The sequence below is a fragment of the Dasypus novemcinctus genome, chromosome 7 (assembly GCF_030445035.2).
Source record: "Dasypus novemcinctus isolate mDasNov1 chromosome 7, mDasNov1.1.hap2, whole genome shotgun sequence".
Lineage (NCBI taxonomy): Eukaryota > Metazoa > Chordata > Mammalia > Cingulata > Dasypodidae > Dasypus > Dasypus novemcinctus.
Genome location: NC_080679.1, coordinates 106,578,588 through 106,603,263, shown reverse-complemented (window position 1 = coordinate 106,603,263; position 24,676 = coordinate 106,578,588). Strand labels below are relative to the sequence as shown.

Here is a 24,676-nt window from a genome sequence, read left to right as displayed (position 1 = left end):
TCCAAGCTTTTACGTTTTTGCAATACCAATAGAAACATGTGAAGGTGTAGGTCACACAGTGTCTCTTTGACCCACTCGTGACAATGGTGAGTTACAGGAAACTTAGACTATGAGAAAGGAGAAATGAGTGCCTAGGCCTCCAAGCTTGACAAGGAGTCAGAACATTTAAGAGTGTCTGAGGGATTCTGTCCTAAATCAATAGGGAAATCAATCGCTCTCATTCCCAACACTGGTACAGAATCCAGCCAAATCAGGTAACCAAGACATTGGTACAAAGAGAGTTGGTAATTTCCAAAGTACTCCTCACTTATATTTCTCTTTTTGGTTTGCCGCTTTGTCATTACGGAAAGAAGGTACAGGAGACCATAGGAGAGGCGTGTTTAGGCCACAGGCTTTGATGATACAGCAAGTGATGTGTGAAACCTACAGCTCAGGCTAACAGATCCTTAAAATGGCAATGAATATTCTAAGGGCCATTTTCCATCCAGTTTTCTCCAGATAAACAGTTACAATCAAAGTTGCTCTTATTATGTGCTGCCATCCGGTGTCCATTTTGGAGAATGCAAAGAGTTTTTGCCAAACTCAGGCTTGTGTTGCATCTTTTTGCGTTTTCCTCCTCACGATTCAGGATTTGTTTTCCATAGATAAAATGTCCCCACCAATTGCCCACAATGAAAATAATCACCCTTATATGAATTTAGCTATTCCTCCTTCCTAATTGTGGTTTACACTTTTTCCCCTTAAGATGTGATTTGTTTTGTGTGTCAAAAGAATAAAATAACATAATTGCCTGCAAGTCTTGTCACAGAAACTGTTTCCTGTTACCTTCACTGTAACTCACCCTTCACCTGATTGTTATCTGTATGTTTGTGTCATACCTAGACTTGTGACTTCTGAATTATAAAAGTTGGATATTTCCTGAGTTATTGTGTCTTCCATAGCCCTTAAATCCATCTGACAGCTTGTTTTTTATCCCTCTGTACGAAAAAAAAATAGAAGAAAATGCTCTCAAAGTTAAGATGCTCAAATGTTGAGGGATTAATTGGCTTACACAGATGGAAGAATTTACCTGGTGATAATTATGGTAGGGATGCAAGGCGGGATTGAAAGAGTTGGCAGTTCAGCACGGAAGGCTGCGAAGTGGCCTTGCTCCAAGGAGACAGAGGCTCTGATATGTCTGTCTGTTAAAACAGGTCTGTGCCTCCCTCTCACTGAGCCTATTACGAGGCTCTGCAGTGACATGTTTGCATATAATTGTGAATTTATTACTAAGGGGAGTGCTGGATGCCCCCTGCTCTAGAAAAAAGACAATGCACTTCAGAATCCAGATGACCTGACCTAAATCTTATCTTTTTGACGAGTATGCCATTGGGTTGGACACACCCTCACTAAGCTTCGGTTTTCTCATCTGCACAATGGGGATATCATCCAGCTCTCAGGGTTGCTTGGATGAGTTTATTTGTTTACATGTTTATTGTCTGTCTTCACCCAGGTAAAGGTATACGCCTTGGGATTTCTCTTATTGCCTTTATATATTCAACCCTTAAAATTCTGTCTGGCAGGTGGTAGAAAATCAGTAGTTGCTCGTGGCCGGCATAGTGATGAAATTGCTGGATGCATATAAAATGCCATGTTCAATAAAACCTGGTGAAAAACTCAGTGCTGACACACGTCTGAAAATTCAGGAAGTCCCCTGAAAAGAAAAATTTCAGCATCAGCCACTAGGATTAAAAGTTAGGTGTCCCCGCGTAGGGGAGCCTCACGCGCAAGGAGTGCGCCCCCTAAGGAGAGCCGCCCAGCACGAAAGAAAGTGTAACCTGCCTAAGAATGGCACCGCCCACACGGAGAGCTGACACAACAAGATGACGCAACAAAAAGAAACACAGATTCCTGTGCCACTGACAACAACAGAAGCAGAAAAAGAAGAAGATGCAGCAAATAGACACAAGAACAGACAACCGGGGCAGGGGGGAAGGGGAGAGAAATAAATAAATAAATAAATCTTTTTAAAAAATGCCTTATAAGTGTTAGATAATTAAGATAAATAAAAAAGGCTGAGAATGATAAATCACTAGAAATCTAGGAACAGAGAAGGGAAAAGCAGGTGGCAGGTGCTTCTCTAGTCCTTGTTATTGAATAAGAACAAACACAGAGCAGAAGGATGTTTTCAAAATCTAGGATGTGACACCCTTGAAATTTGAGAACCCAAGTATTCTTGTGGTTGAAAAGCCCTTAATGAGCACCCATTAAATGTCAGTATTGTGCCAAGGACTGGAAAACCTGTGGGGAAGAGAAAAAACCTCTGTGAGGATAGGAATGGTATCCATGTCTTTTGGGTAGCTAGAGGAATAAAGGGGCTTTCTTTTGGTTCTGAAAACTGCCCCAATCCTATAAAAGGGTTATTTTTAAAGGTTCCTCAGAAACCTGACAAAGCTGTCCTAAGCGTGCAGAAGTTTCAGTCATCCATAATGATTTGGTTGCATATGGAAACCATTAAATATTCAATTCAGGGCAAAACCTTGTCAGTTTATCCTCTCCACACTTTCTCCAGAGCTGACAGTGCCTTCCAAGAGACCCACTGCATTACAAGAACTGGGTGAGAAAGCTGTTCCATTGTTGTCCTGAGAACTAGGGACGACTCAGTCAGCCAAGGGACATCGGAATGAGGGGTGGACTGGCCAGATACATTATGGAGAAGAGTTGAGTTTCTAGAGGAGAAGGCCAATCTGTCATAGTTCAAAAGGTATCCCAATTAGGCCAAGTCTCAAGTACCCCTAGACAAGAGGATTTAACACTTCTTCTGGTTTTATGTTCCTTACTGAGTACAGACAAGTCTCTGTTAATTACAGACCAAAATAATCTCTGATCAGGAAACAAAGGTGCCACCATTGTTATGAACACTTTTTTTCTAGAATGAAATCAAAATAAAAAATGTGGGGTCATGTTGAGTATGGTCATTATGAGGAGTTGAATGACACGTCCTCTTAGTCCTTTAAATCAGTGCAACTTCTAAGGAGAGAGGTCTTGGGAGTGGGCCTTTGCCTGAGCCTTCTAATGGGAACAGGTAATATTGTTAATAAGGTAGCCCAGGTGGGTGAGGCATCGTCACAGGCTGTGCACACTGTTTATGATTGGAGAAGTGGAGGAAAATCAAAACCATGTTGAAATCTGACATTGGCTGTCTCCTTAACCAAGAGTATTACTGCTTACTCCTTAAAGAAAGAAAGAATAACATAGTAAACACAGGTTTTGGTGTCAGAGAAATTAGGTGTGACTCTACTCTTGAACCCAGATTGTGTTCTTAAGTAAGCCACCTAAACTCTTGGAACCTTGTTTCCATATTAGTAAATGGAGACGTTAGTGCTTTCTTCATTTGCGTGTGTGTATGTGGTGTGAAGCTAGGTACTCAAACATGCAGTGTTAGTGAAATAATTTCTACTAATTAATATTTTAAAAGAGATCATGGAAAAACATGAAAAAGGGTGTCCAAAAGGTTGTTAACAGCATTTTATTCTTTATTTTGAAATGAAATTCTTTTCAAACAATAGAGTGCAAGTCCTGGAAAAAACTTCACTTGTATTCTATTATAACAAAGACTATGTAGTTTATAAATTCAAAAGCCAAACAGCACTATACAATAGGTGTCAGAGCAGTTCCTATTACTAAGATTCCAAACCTGTGGTTCCTATCCTCTTCGGTTTGTTCATCTGATTTCATCTAACAGGGAACCATTCAGAACACTTCAACGTCCTAATAAAGATCCATGAAATAATTGAATTGCATGCAACTTCTATTCTAAACAGTCCCAGTTCCAATTTCAGGGAAGAGGAGACTAATACCAATGAGTTCTATAAACGATTAACATCTGAATCAGATTCAGATCAGAACCATTTATCCAGGTTTTACTATAGACAAGAAATGAGTAAGGTAGCCTGCAGAAGATTCAAAATATAGTGAGAGATATAAAGGAAGATTAAATTAGGATTCCATCATATCTGATAGTGTTCCATACTCCGTGATCACATACCATCAAAATAAGGGATGGTGATAAAAGATGCACCGTCTAGATAAGTGGTCCTTCCAATGTTTCCCTAGGTTTTCTATCTGGGGCCATCTGCTATTATGATCTGCAGAAAGAAAAAGCTATGTTTGTTTCAAGTAACCTCGCTTCTGCTATACCAGAAAAGAAGGAGAAATGGGCATCAGGGCAAAGGGAGTGAAACTTCTCTGTGGTTTCCTTTCGGTTGTATTTTGACATCTTTTCCATCATTTAATTGAAAGAATGATTCTGCTTTTGATTCTTGGAGCCACATGTCAAGAGGGTCCAAGAACATAGTGTTCATATTTGTATGTTGGAAAGTACACATTGTTTGTTGTGTTTCTGTTTATCATGTTCTTTTTCAACACAATGGCGTATCATTAAGAAAGCTTCAGGCATGTAAAAACAATATAATTCTTTTCATAAATATTAACTTTACTGGCTCAAAGCTGTTACATCAGCCAAGGCCCTAGATTCTAAGAGGCAAGTGGAAATAAATTACAAAAAAAATCTAAATTATTTTAACATATTTTGTGTAATTTTCTTTTAAGCTGGAGAAAGCCTTTCTGTAAACTTTTCTTTCTACCATCTTTGTAAACAAAATTCAAGTATTTTGAGATGTGTTAAACCAAACAAACTGCAACAACATGATATCATGAGCAGAAATGTATACATGTTAATCTCCTTAATGTATTTTCCCTCTAAAAAAAGGTAGTCTTCGTGACATGAACGCTCACGTACTCCCAACTCCGTTAAGTAATCCATATATAATGATAGAAATTTGGTGACACCAAGAATACAAAGGGAAATCAAAAGCCTTATCTATGTCTAATTCAATCATCAACTGAATAAATACCTATATAGTGCCTTCTCTGTCAAAGGCATTGTGTTAGGTGCAGGGAATACATCTGTTAAATTGAAACATTTTCTAGCATTTGGGGGCTTACCTATTAATGGGGAAGATAGAGGTAAACAACTTACACAATTGACACAATTGTTTTTTTCGTTTGTTGAGTGCTAGTCAAGGAGGTCACAGAGAAGGCATTTTTGAAGTAGTAACATTTGAATTTCTCTTGCATGGGAATTAATTATCAGAAATTGGACTTTTGTTAGTTAAAAGAAATTTTAGATGGATCTAAGATTTGAGGAACTTGTAGTATAATAAAGAGAATTTTAGGAATGCCAGTTAAAAATAAAGATGGTCTCCAGTCATTCCAAATGTTGTTCACTTCGTATCTAGAAATAACTTATTTAACTGATACACTTTTCTTCTTTTTTTTTTCCCCCTAAGGAAAAACTGGTCCACTTCCTGGATTGTTCTTTCTAGTAGAAAAATAGAATTTTACAAAGAACCCAAGCAACAGGCTCTGTCTAATACGGTATGTAGTTCTCTGTTTCTATTGCTATTATCCTTTCAGAAATATTGTCAAATTAAAAGTTTGGTTTCACTAGAAATCATACTGAAGTTTCCAAGCTACCAATATCTGAAAGAAGATGGAGGAAATGACTCAATAAACTTGTAATCATATGAAGGGAAAATAGAACTTAGTGTCTGTTTTATTAAGTGGTGCATTTGGACAATAATCACAAAATGAAATGAATGGTGAGCAGCTATCCAGTAATGTGAAGGTAACACTTTAAATTAAGGCGCCATTTATAAATGCTTTATTCTTATTTATGAAATGATCACTAAATGCAGCTACTTGCTCAAATAATTTATCATAAAGTATGTTATAAAATGCATTAGTAACAAATGCTTAACAGATGATACTATGGGAAGCTGTTTTAAAGAATATTATAAGGCGTAAATCGTATTAAACCATGTATGTGCATCTTTAATACATGAATTTAAGTGGTTATCTAGCATCCTATAAAGTGTTTCATACATTAATAAATAATCATAAACTGTTTATAAATGGCACCTTAATATAGGGTGTTACCAATGTGGAAACACTCTAAGTTAACAAAGTGATTTTTTATCTTAGTCTAACTGTGACATTCACTATATCCAGCAAAGCTTTCTGATTATTTCTTCTGACTCCATCTAATGGAGCTAATACAATTTCTGTATCCTGTAGTTATTGCAAAGTAAAATTTGTAGGGTTTCTTCATTTTACCTGGAGGGTCAGGCCTCACATATGGCTACAGAGATCTGACAGTGATATCAAGTAGGAAGGAGCATTTCCAAGCTCACTTGTTACTGGGGCAATTCAAGCCCCAAACCTTGCTGCCCAAACAGCAGAGCTGCCACACAATGTAGGAGAAAGCGAGTATGCAGCATATCTGACAGCCTCCTGATTAGGAAGGGCTCCGGGGCAGGAACCAACCTGCCATACATACCCCATCGACCTGATGGGCGGCAGGAAAGGGGGTTGCCTGGCAGGAGCTAACCACAATGAACTAATTTATATTTGGCAGGTAATAAAATGATGGAACGTTCTTTGCTCTCCAGCCGCCAGTCGTATTTGCTATGAAATCCTCTTTAAATAGGAAATAGAAAATCATTTGCTAGGCGATATTTTTTTTTTAGAGATTTTAGTAAGAACAAAAGGTAGCATTTGGCTTGCTCCTGATGATTGCAATAGCCTTTATTCCCAAGTGGTTTGCTGATTTTGGAGTCTCGGTGAGGTCCAATCTGTAAACTAATTATGAATAAATTAAAAATATATCTCAGGCCTTTGTATTTTTAATTTAAACTTCCTTAGAAATTTGATTTAAGGTTTCGTTTTGCTTTTAGTTTTTGGCTATAGCAATTGAGATAATCTTTTTTAAAAAAATAAAGTACCCCTAAGGGCAAGGCACAAAAGGACTCTCATCCAGGAACGGGGCCCCTTTGTCTTCCATTGAAAGATTTCTAAGGGGGGCATTGGGAAATGGAGGAAAGTTTTGCTTTGCCGCTGCTGAGAAGATGATCTTCTTCCTACTGAGCGAGAAGAATTCCATTGGAGCAGAGTTTATGTGCATGTGCTGGGATAATGAGAGAGATTAGATTCCAATTAAAGCATTTGGTTTACTTTTATTTTATTATTTTAATCTCCTCCTACCAGGAGATATAATTATCCACTACTTAATTTCATCCAGGTGAGTGAAAACCTCATTTTGGGTTGCAGGCAAAGTTTGCAAGTAGGTGCATCAATTGCATGCCTCCAGTTCAACCTTCAGAATTATTATAAATTGACAATAGGCTTTCCTTTGAGAAGAAACTGGTTAACATTTTTGGCAGGCCATATTTATTACTTCTGGCCCTGTTTTCAATGGTCTTATGGTTCCTCCCAGGCACTCATTGTCTTCAAAGTAGATTCAGAGCAGGAACTGTGTTTTGTGGTAATGGGGAAGAGAATTCTAGATTCCTGTTTGTACAGCAGGAATTGTCTTGCTAGTCAACTTCTTGAATTCATTTCTAACCAAGTATTAAAGGCCTAGTGGGATAGCCCACATTTACCAATTCCAGCTTCAGAGAAACGATACAGTGTTTGCCAGGCCTTGATTAAAGATGCTGTGGTTTTATTTTGAAAGTGATTTATGCTCGAGTTTCTGAATTTCCCTTGCACCCACTTACACATGTCCTCATGTTCATTGTGCTTCTGGGAAAATTCCTTTCCTCCAAAGGGTCAGAAGAAATTGCCTGAGTGTGTGCAGAGTGTGGTTTAAAAGAGTAAATGGCATTTTAATCTTTAAAGGAATGATCTCTGAATGTTAACGTGGTGGCGAGACCAAGTAGCTAAGAGCAAGGCTTTGAAGTCCCACCACAGGGGACTTCATTCCAATTTTGCCACTTTCTAGCTGACAAAGTTGCACAACTTCTTTGAGTGCCAGAATCTTTATCTGTAAAATGGGGATAGTGATATCTGCCAATAGAATTAGTAGGGGATGAAATTAGTTAATAAAAACAGAAAAAAAATAGCCATAAAATAATAACGATTATACTCCATTATAATATAGTCTGTATCATATTCTACAGTACATAATACAATATATTTATACTTTGTTTTTATACTTCATTAGTTTTGTACCTGAACTGATGAAGAACAAATATATCAATTCAAGGAACATCATCATGTACAGCCTCCAAAAAGAGAAATATATATCCATAGGCAGCATAAGTAATTGTGTCAAAACAATGACTAATACTGGAAATTAAGCCACACATCTGTTTGGGGCTCTAGATATAGCTCCCTGCATGTCCATCCGTATTTTTCTGAAGCCCCCCATCAACCTCCATTGACTCTTGCACTTACTGTTTTCACATTTAATCAAGCATTTGACAAAATGTTGTTCTGATCCCACATTCCACACTTGGCTGCTTTTCTTTCTCACTAAACTTCTTTCAGTTCCTATCCAAGTCAAATTTTTATCAAAAACAGACTTGCCCTAAAAATAGATAGAAAATCACCTCACGGGTGTTGTGTAGGTGAGAGGTTCATAGGCTTTGGAACCTTGGTGACCTTTTAAAGGGAAAGAAGGACTGGCCCAGGATTGCCAACAATGTGGTTTTCTTTGCTAACAAAGTTATTAAAAAGTAGCCTACCTTCTACTATCACTATAACTTTATAGCAGAAAGAACATTGTAAATTACACGTACTCCAAATATAGGAAGGATCTTAGAATAAAAGAAAATCTTCACCAAGAATGGAAGTTGTCCTCTTTATACAGCTGCATATATTGTTTCTATTTTGCTCATTTTACCTCAGACCAGAGAAAGCTTGATCACAGGCTGGTTGGTCCTATAAGAATAAGCATTTGACAACCACTGGTATCCCTAAATCCAGATTTCTTGGATTATGCAGAAAAGGGGAGTATTCATATTTGTATTGTTTTATATATTCTGATTTGTAATTCACTTTAAATTTTTAAAATGTTTTATTTGTAAAATAGTGGAAAAAAGCATTCTTTTGTAAAACATAGGCATTCATGTGTTTTTTTAACAATTATTAATCAAACACCTACATAACCACCACCATCGTCAAGAAATAGAGACAGCCCTCCAGAAGCCCTCTCTGCCACCTGCCATTTGTACATTTGTCATTACAGCACCTTCCCTTGGTCTAGAGTTAACCCCAAAAGCATTTTCATCATTATTTTACCACTTTTCATTAATATTTTCCCTCTATATTCTCTAAAAGTATATAATTAATTTGTTTCTTTTGTTTCTTGCTATTTTGGTAAGTATGTCTTACTTGTCTTTTCCTTTCCTTCCATATATTTTTTAATCACTACATTGTCCCCCCTCTACTAGTTGGAAGTGATACACAGCATTTCTGTTCTGTTAGTGTTTACCCTAGAATTATAAAATTGATACTTAATTTATCAAAGATTAAGGATAATCAAATTACTTATCCTCTTTCAAGATGTTACCTTAGAATATGTTTAATCCATTTATTCCCTTAGCAATGCATTTGCTGTTACCATTTGGTGCTTTCTCTCTTCTTCTTTACCAAAAGACAGTTTTATTCTCTTCTATAGAGTCAATGTTGATTTACATTTGGCCAAAATTTGCCTCTTCTTTGATATTTATTTCATCATGTATCTCATACTTCCAATGTGGGATCACTTTTCTTTCTATTTGAAGGTTCTGTAATAATCTTTGTATAGGGGTCTTGTGGTGACCATCTGTAACAGTGTTTGCAGGTTTGATACTATCTCTACGTATCTATTACTGTCTGTATATTCTTTGGATATAGAATTTTGAATTGCATTTTTTTAATGTATCAGAGAAACCATTCCACTATTTTCTGTCATCCATTATTGCTACAAGAAGTCAGCTGTTAGTCTAGCTCTGGCAGCTTTTAATATTTTCCTCATTACCTTCAGTTTTCTACAGTTCCGCCATGAATTAGTTTCCTACAACTGCCTTAACAAAGTACCATAAACTAGTTGGCTCAAAACAACAGAAATTTATTCTCTCACAGTTCTGAAGGCTAGAAGTCTGAAATCAAGTGTCATCAGGGCCATGCTCTCTTTGTAGGATCTAGGAGAGAATCGTTCCTTGTTTATTTGTTGCTCCTGGAAATCTTTGATGTGCATTGGCCTGTGGCTACATCACTCCAGTTTCTGCTTCTGTTGTGACATTGCTTCTTCCCTATAAGTGTATTTCCTCTATGTCTCTGTGTCCAAATCTCCCTCTCCTTTCCCTTATAAGACACTAGTCATTGGATTTAGGGTCCATCCTAATCAAGTATGAACTCACCTTCAATTGGTTACATCTGCAAAGGCTCTGTTTTCAAATAATGTCAACCTCATAAGTATTGGGGTTTAGGAATTGAGCAGGTTTTTTTTGAGGATACTCTTCAACCCATAACACACCATTATGGCTCCAAATGTCAGTTTCTCTTTATTTTTCCTGGCTGGATTGCTAGACATTTTAAAATTGTTGATTACTGTCATTAATATATTTTTTAAAACTCCCAGCTATTATCTTTTTTTAAGGTAGCCTCTTTCACATTCTCACTCTCATTTCAGTTTTAGACTCCAATCAAACATACATTAAATTTTCTCAAATTTTGAGAAAACTTTGTGACTCTTTTCTGTTTCTTCTATTTTTTTGTCTTCCTTCACTGTATTCCAAATAATTTAATTTCAATTATTGTAGTTTTCACTTCTAGAAGTTTTGTTTTTTATTTACTATGTCATTTTATAGACATTTGTTCCCTGAAAATGTTTTCAAGCTTCTTGTTTATTTTGTTCAATATAGATGGCATAGTTGCTTTATAATCTGTGTCGTGATTCTAACATATGAAGTCTGTGTAGGCCTGGTTCTGCTAGTTCTTATGTTGCTTCTTATCCTAGTGGTATCTGATTATCCTTGTGTGTTAATAATTGTTCTTAAAATATTCTTGTAGGAAGTTCTCTGTAGCCTGAGATAAATGTATCCTAGTGCAGAGTGTTTGTATTTTTCTCAAAGGTCAGGGACACTCCTAGTGAGGAATTACCTCAAATGAAATTAATAGTTTAAATCCTCAGGTTTTATGTGAATGGGGATTAATACACCTCTGTGACAAATTCTCCGTGACAGGATTGTTCTTTCCCCTTCCTTTTCTTCTTCTCTTAAAATTGTTCAAGAAACATGGCAATCTTCTTTAGAGACCCTTAGGATAGGAAGGTGAGATGAGAACAGGTTTAAAACCAATTCTTTCTTCTCTTTTAAAAATACTTCAGGCAGGTCCTGTGTCCATAATTCTGTGAGGCTGATTGACAAAACTCAGGGAGAGTGCAGTTTGGTTGCTTCAATATTCAGTTTGCCTCTCTGGGTACAGATTCTCCTCTCTCATGTCCCCCAAATAAATTTTTCCTAACAGTCACTCTGTCTTTTTCAGCATTTCGATTTCTTTAAGGATGTTTTAAAAAGAAATATTTTATGTGGAATTTTTCATTGTTTTCAGTGGAACAGTTGATCCAAATAACATAGCTTCTCATTACAATCTACCTCACTTTAATTTAAATATACATTTGGTTAATCAAGTTTGTGCTATTTATAAAAGCTTTGTGAGAAAAGGCTTCATAAGAATATGTATTGAAATCTTACAATGAACAGCTTGCTCGTTAGGGCTACATATATGGCATAGAGATATAATCAAGACAAAGCGGCTTTGCCAAAAAATAGGGTGACATGAATAAGAAGAAGAGAAGAGAATTTTTGGAGATTTAGAGGAGGGAAAGCGCACATCTGTGAAAGATTTGAATTGGGCCTTGAAGGTTGCTTATAATTTCAACATGTGGAGCTTTGTGGGCAAGGAATTCCAGGGCAGTGAAAAAAAACATGAACAATGGCAAGAAACAGAATGGGCATGGAAAAAAAGAAAAGATTTTCCAGTTTCATTGGAAGATAGGATAAAAGAAATGAATTGAGTAGAATTCCTTGTGCTGAGATTTGCCACCAGGGACAAATCTTTAACGATGTGTGTTAGTATTTCCCAAGGCATCTTCACCCTAGATAAATCGATCATGCTTATGATTTTGGCAAGCACACAGGAAGCAGCAGGATATCCTTGGTGATAGTGTCTTAAAAGGGCCAGGCCTACTGTTGGACAAAAGTGAGAAATGGATATGATTATTCTGGGATCATGGCTTTAACTCATTTAATCCAGAAATGAAAGTTTTTCCCTCAAAATGATGGGCATTCTAATTTGCTTTGTCTAGTGCTAGAATCTCAAGTCCTAGAGAAATAGAAGTTACCCTTTGAGGCTGTGATTCATAATCCTTGAATTTTTCAGATACTCTCACCTTTTTTGTATCAGTGAAGGGCTCAAGAGACATTTCATTTGCAGCTTGCCGCCTGGTTTCCTGCTGTGTTTTCTAATTTTAGAACTTCTGCTTAATGTATGGAGTCGACATCTGACTATAGCCATGGGATGTGGCAAATTTATATTCCTGGTTGGTGTCATGCATTGTTGGTTTATACGCTGAAGATATTCAGGTTAATAAAGTATGATCTTGATCCTCAAAAAGCTTAAAGTCTGATAGAGGAGGCAGAATCATATATATGCATATTATAGTAAAAAATGAATAACATGATTAAAAACAATAAAAAACCATGCTGGGAAACCATAGATTGAGCCACAGTTAGTCTTTTCCCAGAGCAACTGGCTTCTAGTAATGCTCAGCCTATATATCTCTCCTTGTTTATTCTGCAAAAACCAATGAGCATCCTATATGTATAAGTCCCTCTGCTAGATGTCATGAAAGATACAAAAATGAACCAGACTCAGACCCTTCCCTTGAGGGTCTACAGTGAATAGAAAGCATGCTCGAAAACTGGATAATTGTAATGAAAAATAGGCATTGAGAGTTGCTCAAAAATGGCATGAACAGAAGTATAGGTTAGTTTATGGAAACTCAGAGCAAGGAGAAATTGTTTCCAGTTAGAAAGGATTCTAAATGTATCCATGAAGCATGTGACATTTGAGCATGTTTTTCAAGGATGAATAAGATTTTGATGCAGAAATGGGGAAACATGGCATTTTATAGAGAAATAAGGAGTAAGCAATGATGTATATATGAGGAATTGTTACCTAATTTATTTGTTCATTCTACAAATATGTAACATATATATAAGTATAAGAGATGATCTCTTGCCATATCCCATGCACTATAACTTAATGGAGCCACATTGCTCTTGGAAACTTGATGGAGGTTCCCTCAGGCAGAGGGTGAATGCACCCTAGTCCAGGCTATGCTGTGTTTCCTCTACAAGTTGCCTGGGGACAATACCAGTGAAAGATTCCCTCAAAGTAATTTGCAGGACAGCAAGATGGACCAATAGAGTCCAATTTAGTTGGAAAGTCTCTGTGGAACCAGCTCATGGAAGACCTTGAACAGGATTGTGAGAAGAGTTGGTTGGTTCCATTCTATAGTCAATGTGGAGCTCTCACAATCATTATTAAAAATCCTCAAATTAAGAAACAGTTTTCAGAAACATGCTCAGAGAATGAAGGTATAGTTTCTTTAAATGTAATCAAATAGAAGATGTGGGACTTGTTAAAACATCTTGAGAGATATACTCTAAAACTCTTTGCAAATAGGTGGGAGCATAAATGGCTGGGCATCTTCTCACTCACAGAGTGCTGTCATATCCTCATACGTCTCTGACATGTGAACAGGATGGTCATTTCTAAAGAAGTCTGAGTGCAAAGAACCCAATCAGGGCAATTTAAGAACTAAAACACAGAATCCCAAGAACTTGGACTTATCAGTTCATCAGTGAGCACTAGAAGCCCGAAAGTGTTTTCATGTTACTACTGAATATATATTCAACGTTGTATTCTACTAAAATAAGTGCATTGTGTAAAGTGTACTTCTGTTTTGAGAATTTCTCTTGTTTCCACATACAATTAAAGCAGACCAAGTGGCCCTCACTCCCATCAATCAGATGGGTTAGATTTACTGTTTCTGTTATAGCCATCACATATTCCTCAGAAACCTTAGTGTCACTTTGAACTTAAATTCAGAAGCATTGTACATTATTTTAGAGAAAATGTCTGTCCCCAGATTGTGTGGTTCTGGAGCCAGTGTGTTCAATATGATGCCTCTATGTTGGGTTGTGTAGGAGACTCTCTTTTCTGCTTTCAAATTTTTCACTTAATATTGTACTAACGTTTTAATCAGAGGCAACAACTGGTGAATTTTACTTCTAATGATAGAAAACTTTTCCAAGGCATTTAATACTCTATTAGCTTTTCTAGCTATTCATCCAGCCATAACTCTGAAAGCAAAAAAAGGAGTAGTATAAAAGGCCTCATTAAAATAATTTGTTTACCTTTTTTAATATTGTTTACTTCCAATGAGAATAATGAACTCGAACATTAATTAAGTAATGCAATAGATCTAATTCTCATTCACTATATTATGACTTTAATAACAAAATGGACTTATTTATGGGAGTAAAATGATGTGATTTAGCAAAAAAATGAAAATAGTTTTCAATCAGAAAGCTATTCATGAATTATTGAGTATTCTGTGCAAAATGAATATGGAATGACTTTATCTTTGTAATGTGAATGTTGAACCCTTATTCAGACCAAGCTCAAAAAGAACATGAAAAATGGAGGGTCAAACAATAGATCTACTAACCTTAGCTTAATGAAGGCATTTTAAGTCTCTGTTTAATTTTTTAATTCTCATAATGATAGTGCCCTTGCCAAATCAGCATGGTTATCATTGGTGCAATTTATTAGTATAAGCATAGATTATACCATCATATGGACTTGTGATACATTTAATAATTAGAAAAAATACAATCCAAACTCTGGAGGATGAAGGGTAGAGATGAAAAATAAGGGGAGGGGGAAGGAAATTGAATTCTAGTGTTTTATTAACATAAACTTTGTAATGAAAGTAATGAAATCAAGTGATCAATATTAATATAAATGAAGCCATGTTCTCTGGTTATAATTTTCTCCAGATTTGGTCATTAAGCACAATAAATTCTGTATCTTACATAATTTTTAATAACCACAAAAATCTATGAAATTGATAGCATGCTTTATAAATGGATAAGAGCTTACTGTACCTCAATAAACCTCACCTTAGGCTTTCTTGGAAAACTGTTTTAATTATGAAGCTTGACTCTGTGGTTTATTATTTCAGTCAGTGCAATACATCTGATTTAGAACTTGCATTTTATCCAGGATAAAATGGACTTTTACCCCACAGTGCATTTTTTTGGTGTGGGGGGGAGGGGTTTGGATTATGTGTTTGTGAGTGTGTGTGTATGTATTTAGTCTTAAAAATTCACTACTAAATTGAAATGCTCTGGAAGTAGTATATCATATTGGGTAGAAATAATGGCTTTCAAGTCATGCCACCTGGGTTAGGATTTTCAGGTTCACATTTTATTTTCTGCCATAATCTTTGATTATTTCCATTGCAATACAGGGTCAGTAAAAGTACCTAAATCATAAAGTTTATTATGTGTGTGAGATAATTAATGTAAAGTTCCTGACACATAGAAAACATATAATAAAGCTTAATTATATCCTCTATTATTATTATCGTCATTGTTGTTGTTAGTACATGAAGCGATAGAACAGAGTGGTTTAAGAGAAGAGGCTTTGGAACTGGACAGAATTGAATTCAGATACCCAAATTGCCATGTAATAGGTATCTGACTTTAGGCTGTATATACTCAATCTATCTCTACCTTAATCTTCTTTATTTTTAAGAAAAGAATTTATTGCATGGTCAGCCAGCAAGGAGACTGGAGGCAAGCCTCAGATCAGTCTCCTGCCTTAATTTTCTTAACAATAATATGAAGATTTATCAGGTAAGGGAACACTACCTACTGTCCATAGAGGGCCCAACATTTCAGCAAACTTCCAAAACAGAGCGTCCTGGTCAGTATTCTGCTACCTGGTAATTCTTGGCTCTTTTGGCTTTACCATCCCCTAATGACAGCTGAGGGGAAGATAGAGTGTGGGGAAGGTCAATATGCTCTTCAAAAGTCTTAAGCCTGGAAGTGTTTCACACAGAGTTTGCATGTATTCCAGTGGTGAGAGAATGAGAAATGGGCCCTGCCTGTGGGGTTTTGAGAAAATGGAGTCTCTGGCTGATAAGCTGCTTCCCAGTGACAACTCTAGATGTTTGAAGAGGAATCTTAGCACATATTTTGGTGGAGAGGTACCTGGCTCTGCTATAGGGAGAGTAATGCAAATCGATCGATCATCTTAGTCCTGGTTTCTTAAAAACAAAGTCCAGATTAAGTGTTTATGCTATCTCTATGGGTGGTACAAATCCAGGACAGAAAGAGCAAAACAAAATAAATTGATGCAGGAAATGCTGAAAAGTAATACAAGGTGATATCTCTCCATGCTGGCTACTACTTTACAGGGAACCTCAAAGAGACATAGCAGGTCACAGGGCAATGGCCTCTGCGTGACTTGACAAGAATCTGTAAATGGGTTGGTTGTCTGGGAAAACCTTGAAATAGTCCATGGGTGGGAAAGAGGGCTGAAAGGGAACGTATCTGCCAGGTTTCTTCCCATCTCCTGCTTTCCTTTGGGTAAAGTTCCCTATCCAGAGCGTTAGCCTTTTTTGCATCTTAAGGACCCCAGAAACACCCTTGGTCTATTCAGAAAGCCAGATCCCACACCCTGAATTGTGGCATTTCATTCAAATCTGGAAGTGGTAGGAAGAGCCAGAAGCCTGTCTGCCTCCTGGAAGCCTTCCAGGAGGACCTGGCGTTCCACGAATATGACAGCCTGGCCTCAGGAGGTTTGAACCTATGGGACCAAAGCAGGTATAGCCTTCTACAGGGGCATATGAGGTGGACTGAGTGGATTGTGATCTACGGAGAGGCTCCCCAGCTTTAGAATGTACCCAATTCCACCACCTTGCAGAATTAAATCAGATTTTATGTAATGTAAATGTAAAACAATACCAGCACACAACTAATTACTCTAAATAGAAACTAGTGTATTTATTATAGCAGGAAGCTATTTTGTTTATTATAGCAAGATTTTGATTTAGAAATAAATGCACTAAGTGTTCGTTTGTTGAAAAGTAGGAAATACTTTCTGCACAATAAAAGAAAACAAAATATTCAAGTGCTGAAAATCACTAACAAAGTTTGACTTTCTGAAAATCTGGTTTGATTTGGTCATGTAATGTCCTGAGAAATTTCACTGTAGAAACAATTTCAGTTATTAACATCATTTATATTCATATACATAAAACCCACATCTTACAATCAAAGTATCCTCTTCTATGTTGACAGGGGCCATACTTTAGACATTAATAAGATCAGGTATCCATTCAGTGCTCTTTCCTAAATCATTTTGCCCAAATGAGAATTTATAAGTGAGTTTTAGCCTCCTCCATGAATGATTTTCCAGAATCAAAACCAGTTATCTGATAAAACTTAATTCCTCTAAACAGATTTTGTGTTTCATGTTTCAAAATGATGAGGATAATCCTGAGTCTATATTCTGGAATAGCAATTAATCCAAAATAAAAAATGATAGCTAATAACCTATTTCATAAAATCTGAGCCCTGTTTTCTTCTTCTTAACCACATCTAGTAATAAGAGTCTGAGCATATGTGAACCAATGATTTGTTGCCTGTATATACCCCAATCTTCATCATTGAAAATACCGTCAAGCAAAAGAGTATCTAGCCTTTAGTATTTTCTTAATATACATTAAAAGACTATGGACCCCAAATATGCCATAAAGAAAAATGGGAAACTTGATCCCAAAGGTTTAATCTAAGTGAAAGAAAAAAATATTTTAGAGAGAATACTCTGTCAGCTATTATTGGGAAATGGTAAAGATGGGCTATGAGAATAATAAAAATCAGAAGTGGACAAGACTGAGAATCAATTATTAATGACTTCACATTGCTCCAACAAAGAAGCTTTTATGTTTTATTGTCCAGAAGCAGTAACTTTGAAATAATTCCATTTAAATCTGTTAAAAATCAGTCATTTCTATTTTAAGTTTAACCCAGAAGAGATATGACATATACATTCTTAGTTGTAAATTCATACTTTGTCAGTTTTTTAAGTATATTTTTATAATAATGTATAATATAATTCATTAGCATAATGCTGTTCATTAGTGGAGTTTTTCTTAAGATTTATAACTACAGAATCAGAAAAAATATTTTCTATTACAGAATTCTTTAATTTTAGGCTTCTTGAATAAAATCTTGACTGTCTTCCAAAGAAATTCTGTAACTTTCTTATAACTCATTTCAATGTTTAGCAGCTCTTAAAACTGAAAAGTTTCCCTTGTAACAACTTCTAGTCCCTAAAGTGCTTTTGAAGCCTTTATATTTTTCCTTTAGCTTAGACAAAATTTTTCTATTTTTCCATTTCTATGAATAGATAATTTATAATATATATATTTGTTTTAGTGTTCCCATCTGATTCCTAATATATTTATTTGTTTTAATTTTCCTCAATTGACTGTAATATGTTTCTGAATTCACTCCATATCTCTACAATTTGCTTTGTTCCCTAAAGTAACTTCTTACTAATGGTCAATAGGGAAGAAAAAACAGTGCTTTTATTCTTATGTGTTCCTCTTTTGTAATCTATCATTCTGAGATGTATTGTTTTATTTATTTATGTGTTGGAATGAAGCTTGATATTTTCCATTTTAATCCTTCATACAGTTCATAAATTCCTTCAACAATTCACAATCACAAATATTGCAATTAAACAATTATTTGGGGCCACTTTGCTAGATTCTAGGAAAATAAGAAAGTCTAAGGCAAATCTCAGTTTCTTGGGAGATGATGGTATAGCTAGGAGAAAGAGATACACCAAAAAGTAGACTCAATTTGTCCATTATAGAAAGAGGTAAAATGAAGTGTGTTTAAAGTAGGGAAATGGTACAGGAAAGAATGACTGACTGGAACTTCAAAAGTAAAGGCAAGCCTTACAGAGATTATTTGGAGCTGTTTCATGAAGGATGGTCAGGATTAGGATAAGGAAGGTGGGTTGAAAAGAAAGATAAACTTATCCCAGGTGAAAATGATGCATTCATCCCTATATCCCCAAAATATATATGAAGGCATTTTGCATTTGGAGAGAGCCATAAATGTTACATAGCTGGTACGTAGAAGAATGAGGGAATAAAGGAAACTGTGAGAATGGTTGGGGGATGTTTGAAAGGAATGGGCATATTCTACTAAATATGATTGAGGCACATAGGATGGAGCTGGGTCCAAGGGAGCCAAATGAAGAGTCAACATAGAATTGGTGATGGGGGGGCAGGGAAACGGACTTTGGCCCAGTGGTTAGGGCGTCCGTCTACCACATGGGAGGTCCGCGGTTCAAACCCCGGGCCTCCTTGACCCGTGTGGAGCTGGCCCATGCGCAGTGCTGATGCGCGCAAGGAGTGCCGCGCCACGCAGGGGTGACCCCCGCGTAGGGGAGCCCCACGCGCAAGGAGTGCACCCATAAGGAGAGCCGCCCAGCGCGAAAGAAAGTGCAGCCTGCCCAGGAATGGCGCCGCCCACACTTCCCCTGACGCTGATGACAACAGAAGCGGACAAAGAAACAAGACGCAGCAAAAAGACACAGAAAACAGACAACCGGGGGAGAGGAATTAAATAAATAAAAATAAATCTTTAAAAAAAAAAAAAAAAAAAAAAAAAGAATTGGTGATGGGTCAGATCAGGGGCAAGAACAAAACTCCAGGAAGACACTGAGCTCTGAGAAATAATGAAGAACTAGGAAAGTAAACCATGGATTATCAACATTGAGGAAGTGAGAAGCAGAAGATAAGTCAGTGAAAGAAAGAGAAAGAAGAGTATGAAAGATTGAAGAAGAACATGGAGACAAAAGGTCTCCATAGTTTGAGGAATGAAAGCGTTTTAAGAAGAAGGGCCAGCAGAATCTAATTGTCTGGAAATTTCAAGTAGGGTGTTGACTTGAAAGAAGGCATAAGATTTGTTGACCCTAATGGTTAAGGTGTTTTAGATTAGTCAAGGAAGGGGGTGAAAGTCAGACTGCAGTGTGTTGAGAAGAGAATGGAACAAGAAGAAACAGAGAATGTGGCTGGCAAACACTATTTCAAGAATCATGGCAATGATGAAAAGGAAACAGGTAAGACTGAGGAATGGCAATGCTGTAGGGTTGATGCTTGCCTTCCTCTCTCCCTTCCTTGTTCCCTTCCTTTCTTTCCTTACTAGAAATGACTTAAGCATGCTAACAGATTAAAGTATAGGATATATTTAAGAGTGGGGATTTTAAAAGTAGGAAAGAAGAGAGGGACCTATGGCAGATTAATTTATATACCCCAGTCAATTTGGGCATGTTCTTAATATTAATCCTCATTCCTGGGGATATGAACCCATTGTTAGTAGGACCTCTTGAAGATGTTCTTTCTAATTAAGGTATGGCCCAACTAAAAGAGGGTGAGTGTTAACCCATATTACTGGAAGCCTTATAAAGAAAAGAACTGGAAACCAGAAGTGAGAGAAAGCCACACAAAGAACTAGAAGCCAGAAGTAAGTGGAAACTGGAAGAGCAGAATTAAGGAGAGAGAGATAACCATGCAATGGGAGGCAGAGATATAAGCCAAGGATTGCTGGCAGCCAGCATCAGAATTCCACAGACTCTGAAGGAAAGCAAACTTTGCCAATATATTGATTTTGGACCTCTAGCTTCAAAACCATGAGCCAATAAATTCCTGTTGTTAAGCCAAAACCAGTTTGTGGAATTTGTGATAACAGTTCTAGCAAACTAAAATAGGACCACTCTGGAATTAGGAACAAGATTGGCTGGAATTTTGTGCTAGAGGAGAACGACTTGGACAGAGAAAGAGAATATTTTCTTTTGAGGCACTGTCGGACATGCCTTATGAGTCATTTGTGCGCTGTGTGAATCTGATCAGGTCAGAGTATCTCCATGCTAACTGACCACTGTCATGCCCAGGCATGGAAATTCATTAGAAGGTGAACCAGAGTCATAGACCTGGAAGAGAAATAGGGAAATGGTGACCCTTACAAGAAGGAAATAGACAATGTGCCTTACTTTTCTTGGGCCTACTACAAAGGGCATTGCTTTTTTTGAAACCTAATAGGAGGAAAAAATGGGTCTGGCAGAGAGGCCATGTAATATATTGTGGTCAAGAACTTGGCACTTGGAGTCAGAAAATGATGAATTCCAATCTCAGCTCATCCACTTACTTAGTGTGTGTATTTAAGGCACTTACCACTCCCTGCTTAAGTCTCTTCACATGTAAATTGAAGGAAATGGTAATAAATTCACAAGGCTTGTAATGAACGAATGTGAAATAGATATAAAGTTTTCAGAGTGGAAGGCATATAGGAAGTTTTCAATAAAGGTTATTATTATTTGTTCATTTTGGTTACATAGACTTAATATGGAGATGGGAAGTATCTCAGTTTTCTAGGGTTGCTGAACCAAAGTACCACAAACTGGGTGGATTAAAACATTGGAAATGTATTGTCTCAGTTCTGAAGGCTAGAAGTCTGAAATCAAGTTGTTGCAGGGTCATGCTTCCTATGAATCCTGGAGGGAAGAGTCCTTTCCCTCTTCCTAGCATCTGGTGGTTTGCCAGCAGTCACTGGTATTCCTTGGCTGTGGCAGAATAGCTACATCTCTGCCTCAGTCATCACATGGTATTTTCCAGCTATGTATCTCTTTGAGTTTTCTCTCTCCTTAATAAGGACACCAGCCTTATTGGATTAAAGATCCACCTTATTCAGTATGACTTTATTTTAACTTGCCTAATTCAATCTCTAATGACCTTATTATCAAATCAGGTCACATTCTGAGGTATTGGGAAGTAGGACTTCAGCATATCTTTTTGGGGGGATACTATTCAATCCATAATGAGAAGAACTACAAAAATTCTAGCACTTGGGTTTTCTGTGAAGTAGGAATAAGCCATCTGAAGGGGCCTCCTTGTACTGTGTAAAACTTTGGGAAAGGGCTGTCATGAGGAAAAACAGAACATGACTATATGAACATATAAACTTTTTTCTAAGCAGAGTCAAAGACACACCTGAAGAAGGTAGCCGTTATTTATAATGTTGCCATTCTGAAGGGTCAAAATTTATTTCTCCAGAATTAAGAAATATGAAGAAGGTTGTAGAAGAAGGACAAGTGTCAGAGATGGAAGGAGAGAGAGAGAGTAGTCAAAGTGTTCAAATCAGGGACATAGACTTGGATTAAAAAAGGTAGTGAAGTCTAGAAGAGCTTGAGAGACCAGCAGATGCACAAAGGTAGAGAGTCTGATGATTTCCATAACATCCAAAGCAAACATGGCAACAGGGTGGGAGTAATGAAAATTGTGTCCAAAAAGTGAGATTTGTTAGAAAAGAGGTAGAACAAAGATGGCGGAAGTAGAGAGGAAGTGAAACAGGGAGAACATGAAGAGAAGAGATTGGGCAAGGTTGTGGACAGTGTGCTCCAGTGAATGAGCATAATGAAGTGATGAGGGTGGTGGATGGAGGTCACATCCACATAAGCCCGAGCCAGGTACCGAAGTCCTGATGAACATGAACAAGAGAGGTAAGACTTAAGGTAAGACACTGTTGAGAGCAGCTGCAGATGGGCATGGGTAGTTGGTGAGAAGATCGTGAAAGCTTAGATGGCTTTTAACCCATAGGTGTCTTCTAAATCCATACTGTATAGCATCTACAGATGGTCTAAGGTTCACATGAGATTCTTAAAGGAAGATGATCTTATCTCAAGTCTAGCACCTAACAGAGTGGTTAGCATATTAGTACAGAGTAGGTAAGCAGTAAATGCTTATTGAATAAGTCAGTGAAATCCCAGATTAATTCCACACAAAGGACATTAAACTCTATATCACTTTTACAAATAGAAAACTAATACCTGCTTAACAAATTAAAAAATACAAATCTTAATTGCCATAAAATTCGGAATTTTAAAACACCCAAACCTTCTTTCCAAAGCACAAAAAGCTAGCTTCATTTACATATTTTTCCTTCATTCATGAATTAAGCAAATATTCATTAAACAAAATCTATGTGCCAAGCTGATGTATGTATTGGGAAGCACAGTGATGGAAAAGGCAGAAGGGAACTTAATTCTAGTGGGAGAACAGCAGACAGTCAGCATATAAAAATATGTATGTTAATTTCAGTTAAGAGGAAGGCGATGGTGAAATTAAAACACTCAATAGGATAAAGAGAAAATAAGAGTGTTAGCGAGAAACTCTTTTATTTAACATGGTCTCGAATAGATCTCCGACAAAGTGACATTAGCTGGTAACTGATTGATAAAGAGGAGCCAGCTATGCGAAAATCAGAAAGTATACCAGGTAGTGGGTGGTGAAGAGGCCCAAAGACAAGATCAGGTTTAACAGAAAAGAACAGAAATAAGATCAAAATGTCTAAACTGGAGTCTAGTAAGAAAGTAATATATTTTCTCAAATTCATACATGAAAATGATCATAATGCAAATTAAAAATTTTTAAATTGTATTTTAAGGACTGGGTAATGGTTAAGAACAAGACACTGGAGCCACATTGTTTACATTGAAATCCTGGCTCCTCCTGTTCTAGATGTATTACTTTAGGGAAGTATACCTAACCATTCTGGCATGTTTCCTTACTTGTAACATGGTGATAATAATAATATCTACTTTATTCAGTTGTTGTGAGTATTAAATGAGCTAATAGTTGAAAAGATCTTAGAGAAGCACACCGAGTGCTTCTTACATAAAACAATTCCCCCATTTTCCCCAACTGCTTTATAATGGGAAAGATATTATAATTCTTTTTGTTACATACTCTTGGTTATTTTTGTTGGTTCTGAGTATTTCACAATTTAATTTTAAAGATACAGGTAGTTTGTAATTTTTCAATAGCACAAATCACATAACAATGAACATTATCATCATTCTTTGAAATCTTCCTCAATAGTGATCACTTGGATAGCAGAGTGTAGGTGAACTAGTGTGATGGTTAAGTTGCTGTGTCATCTTGGCTAGTTTATAGTGTCCAGTTGTTTGGTCAAGCAAGCACTGGCCTGATTGCTACTCTAAAGTTATTTTGTGGATTTAAATGATTCATCAGCTGATTGCATCTATGGCTGAGTACATCTACAATCAACAACAGTGATTGCCTTCAGCAATGAAAGAAGTCTTATCCAATCACTTGGAAACTTTAAAGGGAACTGATGGTTTCAGTTTTCAGGGAGAATAATTTCTCTTCCTACTTCAGCCAGCCAGCTTCTCCTCGGGAATTTATCAAAACCTTCATTGGAGTTCCCAGTTTATAGCCTTACCTATAGAATTCAGACTTGTTCATCCAAAAAGTTGTGTAAACTGATTTCTATAATTTAAAAATCGCTTAATATTTACACACATACACACACGAACACACACACACACACATATGTATTTCCTGTTGGTTCTGTTTACCCAGAAAACCCTAACTAATCTAACCAGTAAAAATCTTTCTCTGATCATATATGGCTCTTGATCTCATGGGGTTACTACTAAATCACACCAAAGTAAGGGCATGCCTTTTGAGACAACTGCTGTGCCAAATGAAGTTGTGCTGCAGGAAAGTTATGCTTGGCGTCTATAGTGTCTCCAAAAAGACACATGTTCAATTTTCTAGATAATGTCACCAGATTCTAAGTAACTTTCAAAAGGTGAAAAACTAAAATTCTTTGACAGTCTTTTTCCATTACAC

At 36.8% G+C, this 24,676-nt stretch overlaps 1 protein-coding gene across 2 annotated transcripts in view; it reads left to right on the top strand.

The window, feature by feature from the left end:
- The window catches only part of ARHGAP15 (Rho GTPase activating protein 15), a 653,844-nt gene that overhangs the window by 108,594 nt on the left and 520,574 nt on the right, over nt 1-24,676 (top strand). For both annotated transcript variants that reach the window (XM_004480409.4, XM_004480410.5), the window contains one exon: nt 5,331-5,418. In XM_004480409.4, the coding sequence (XP_004480466.1) occupies nt 5,331-5,418 (88 nt within the window). The remainder of the gene's footprint in view (nt 1-5,330; nt 5,419-24,676) is intronic.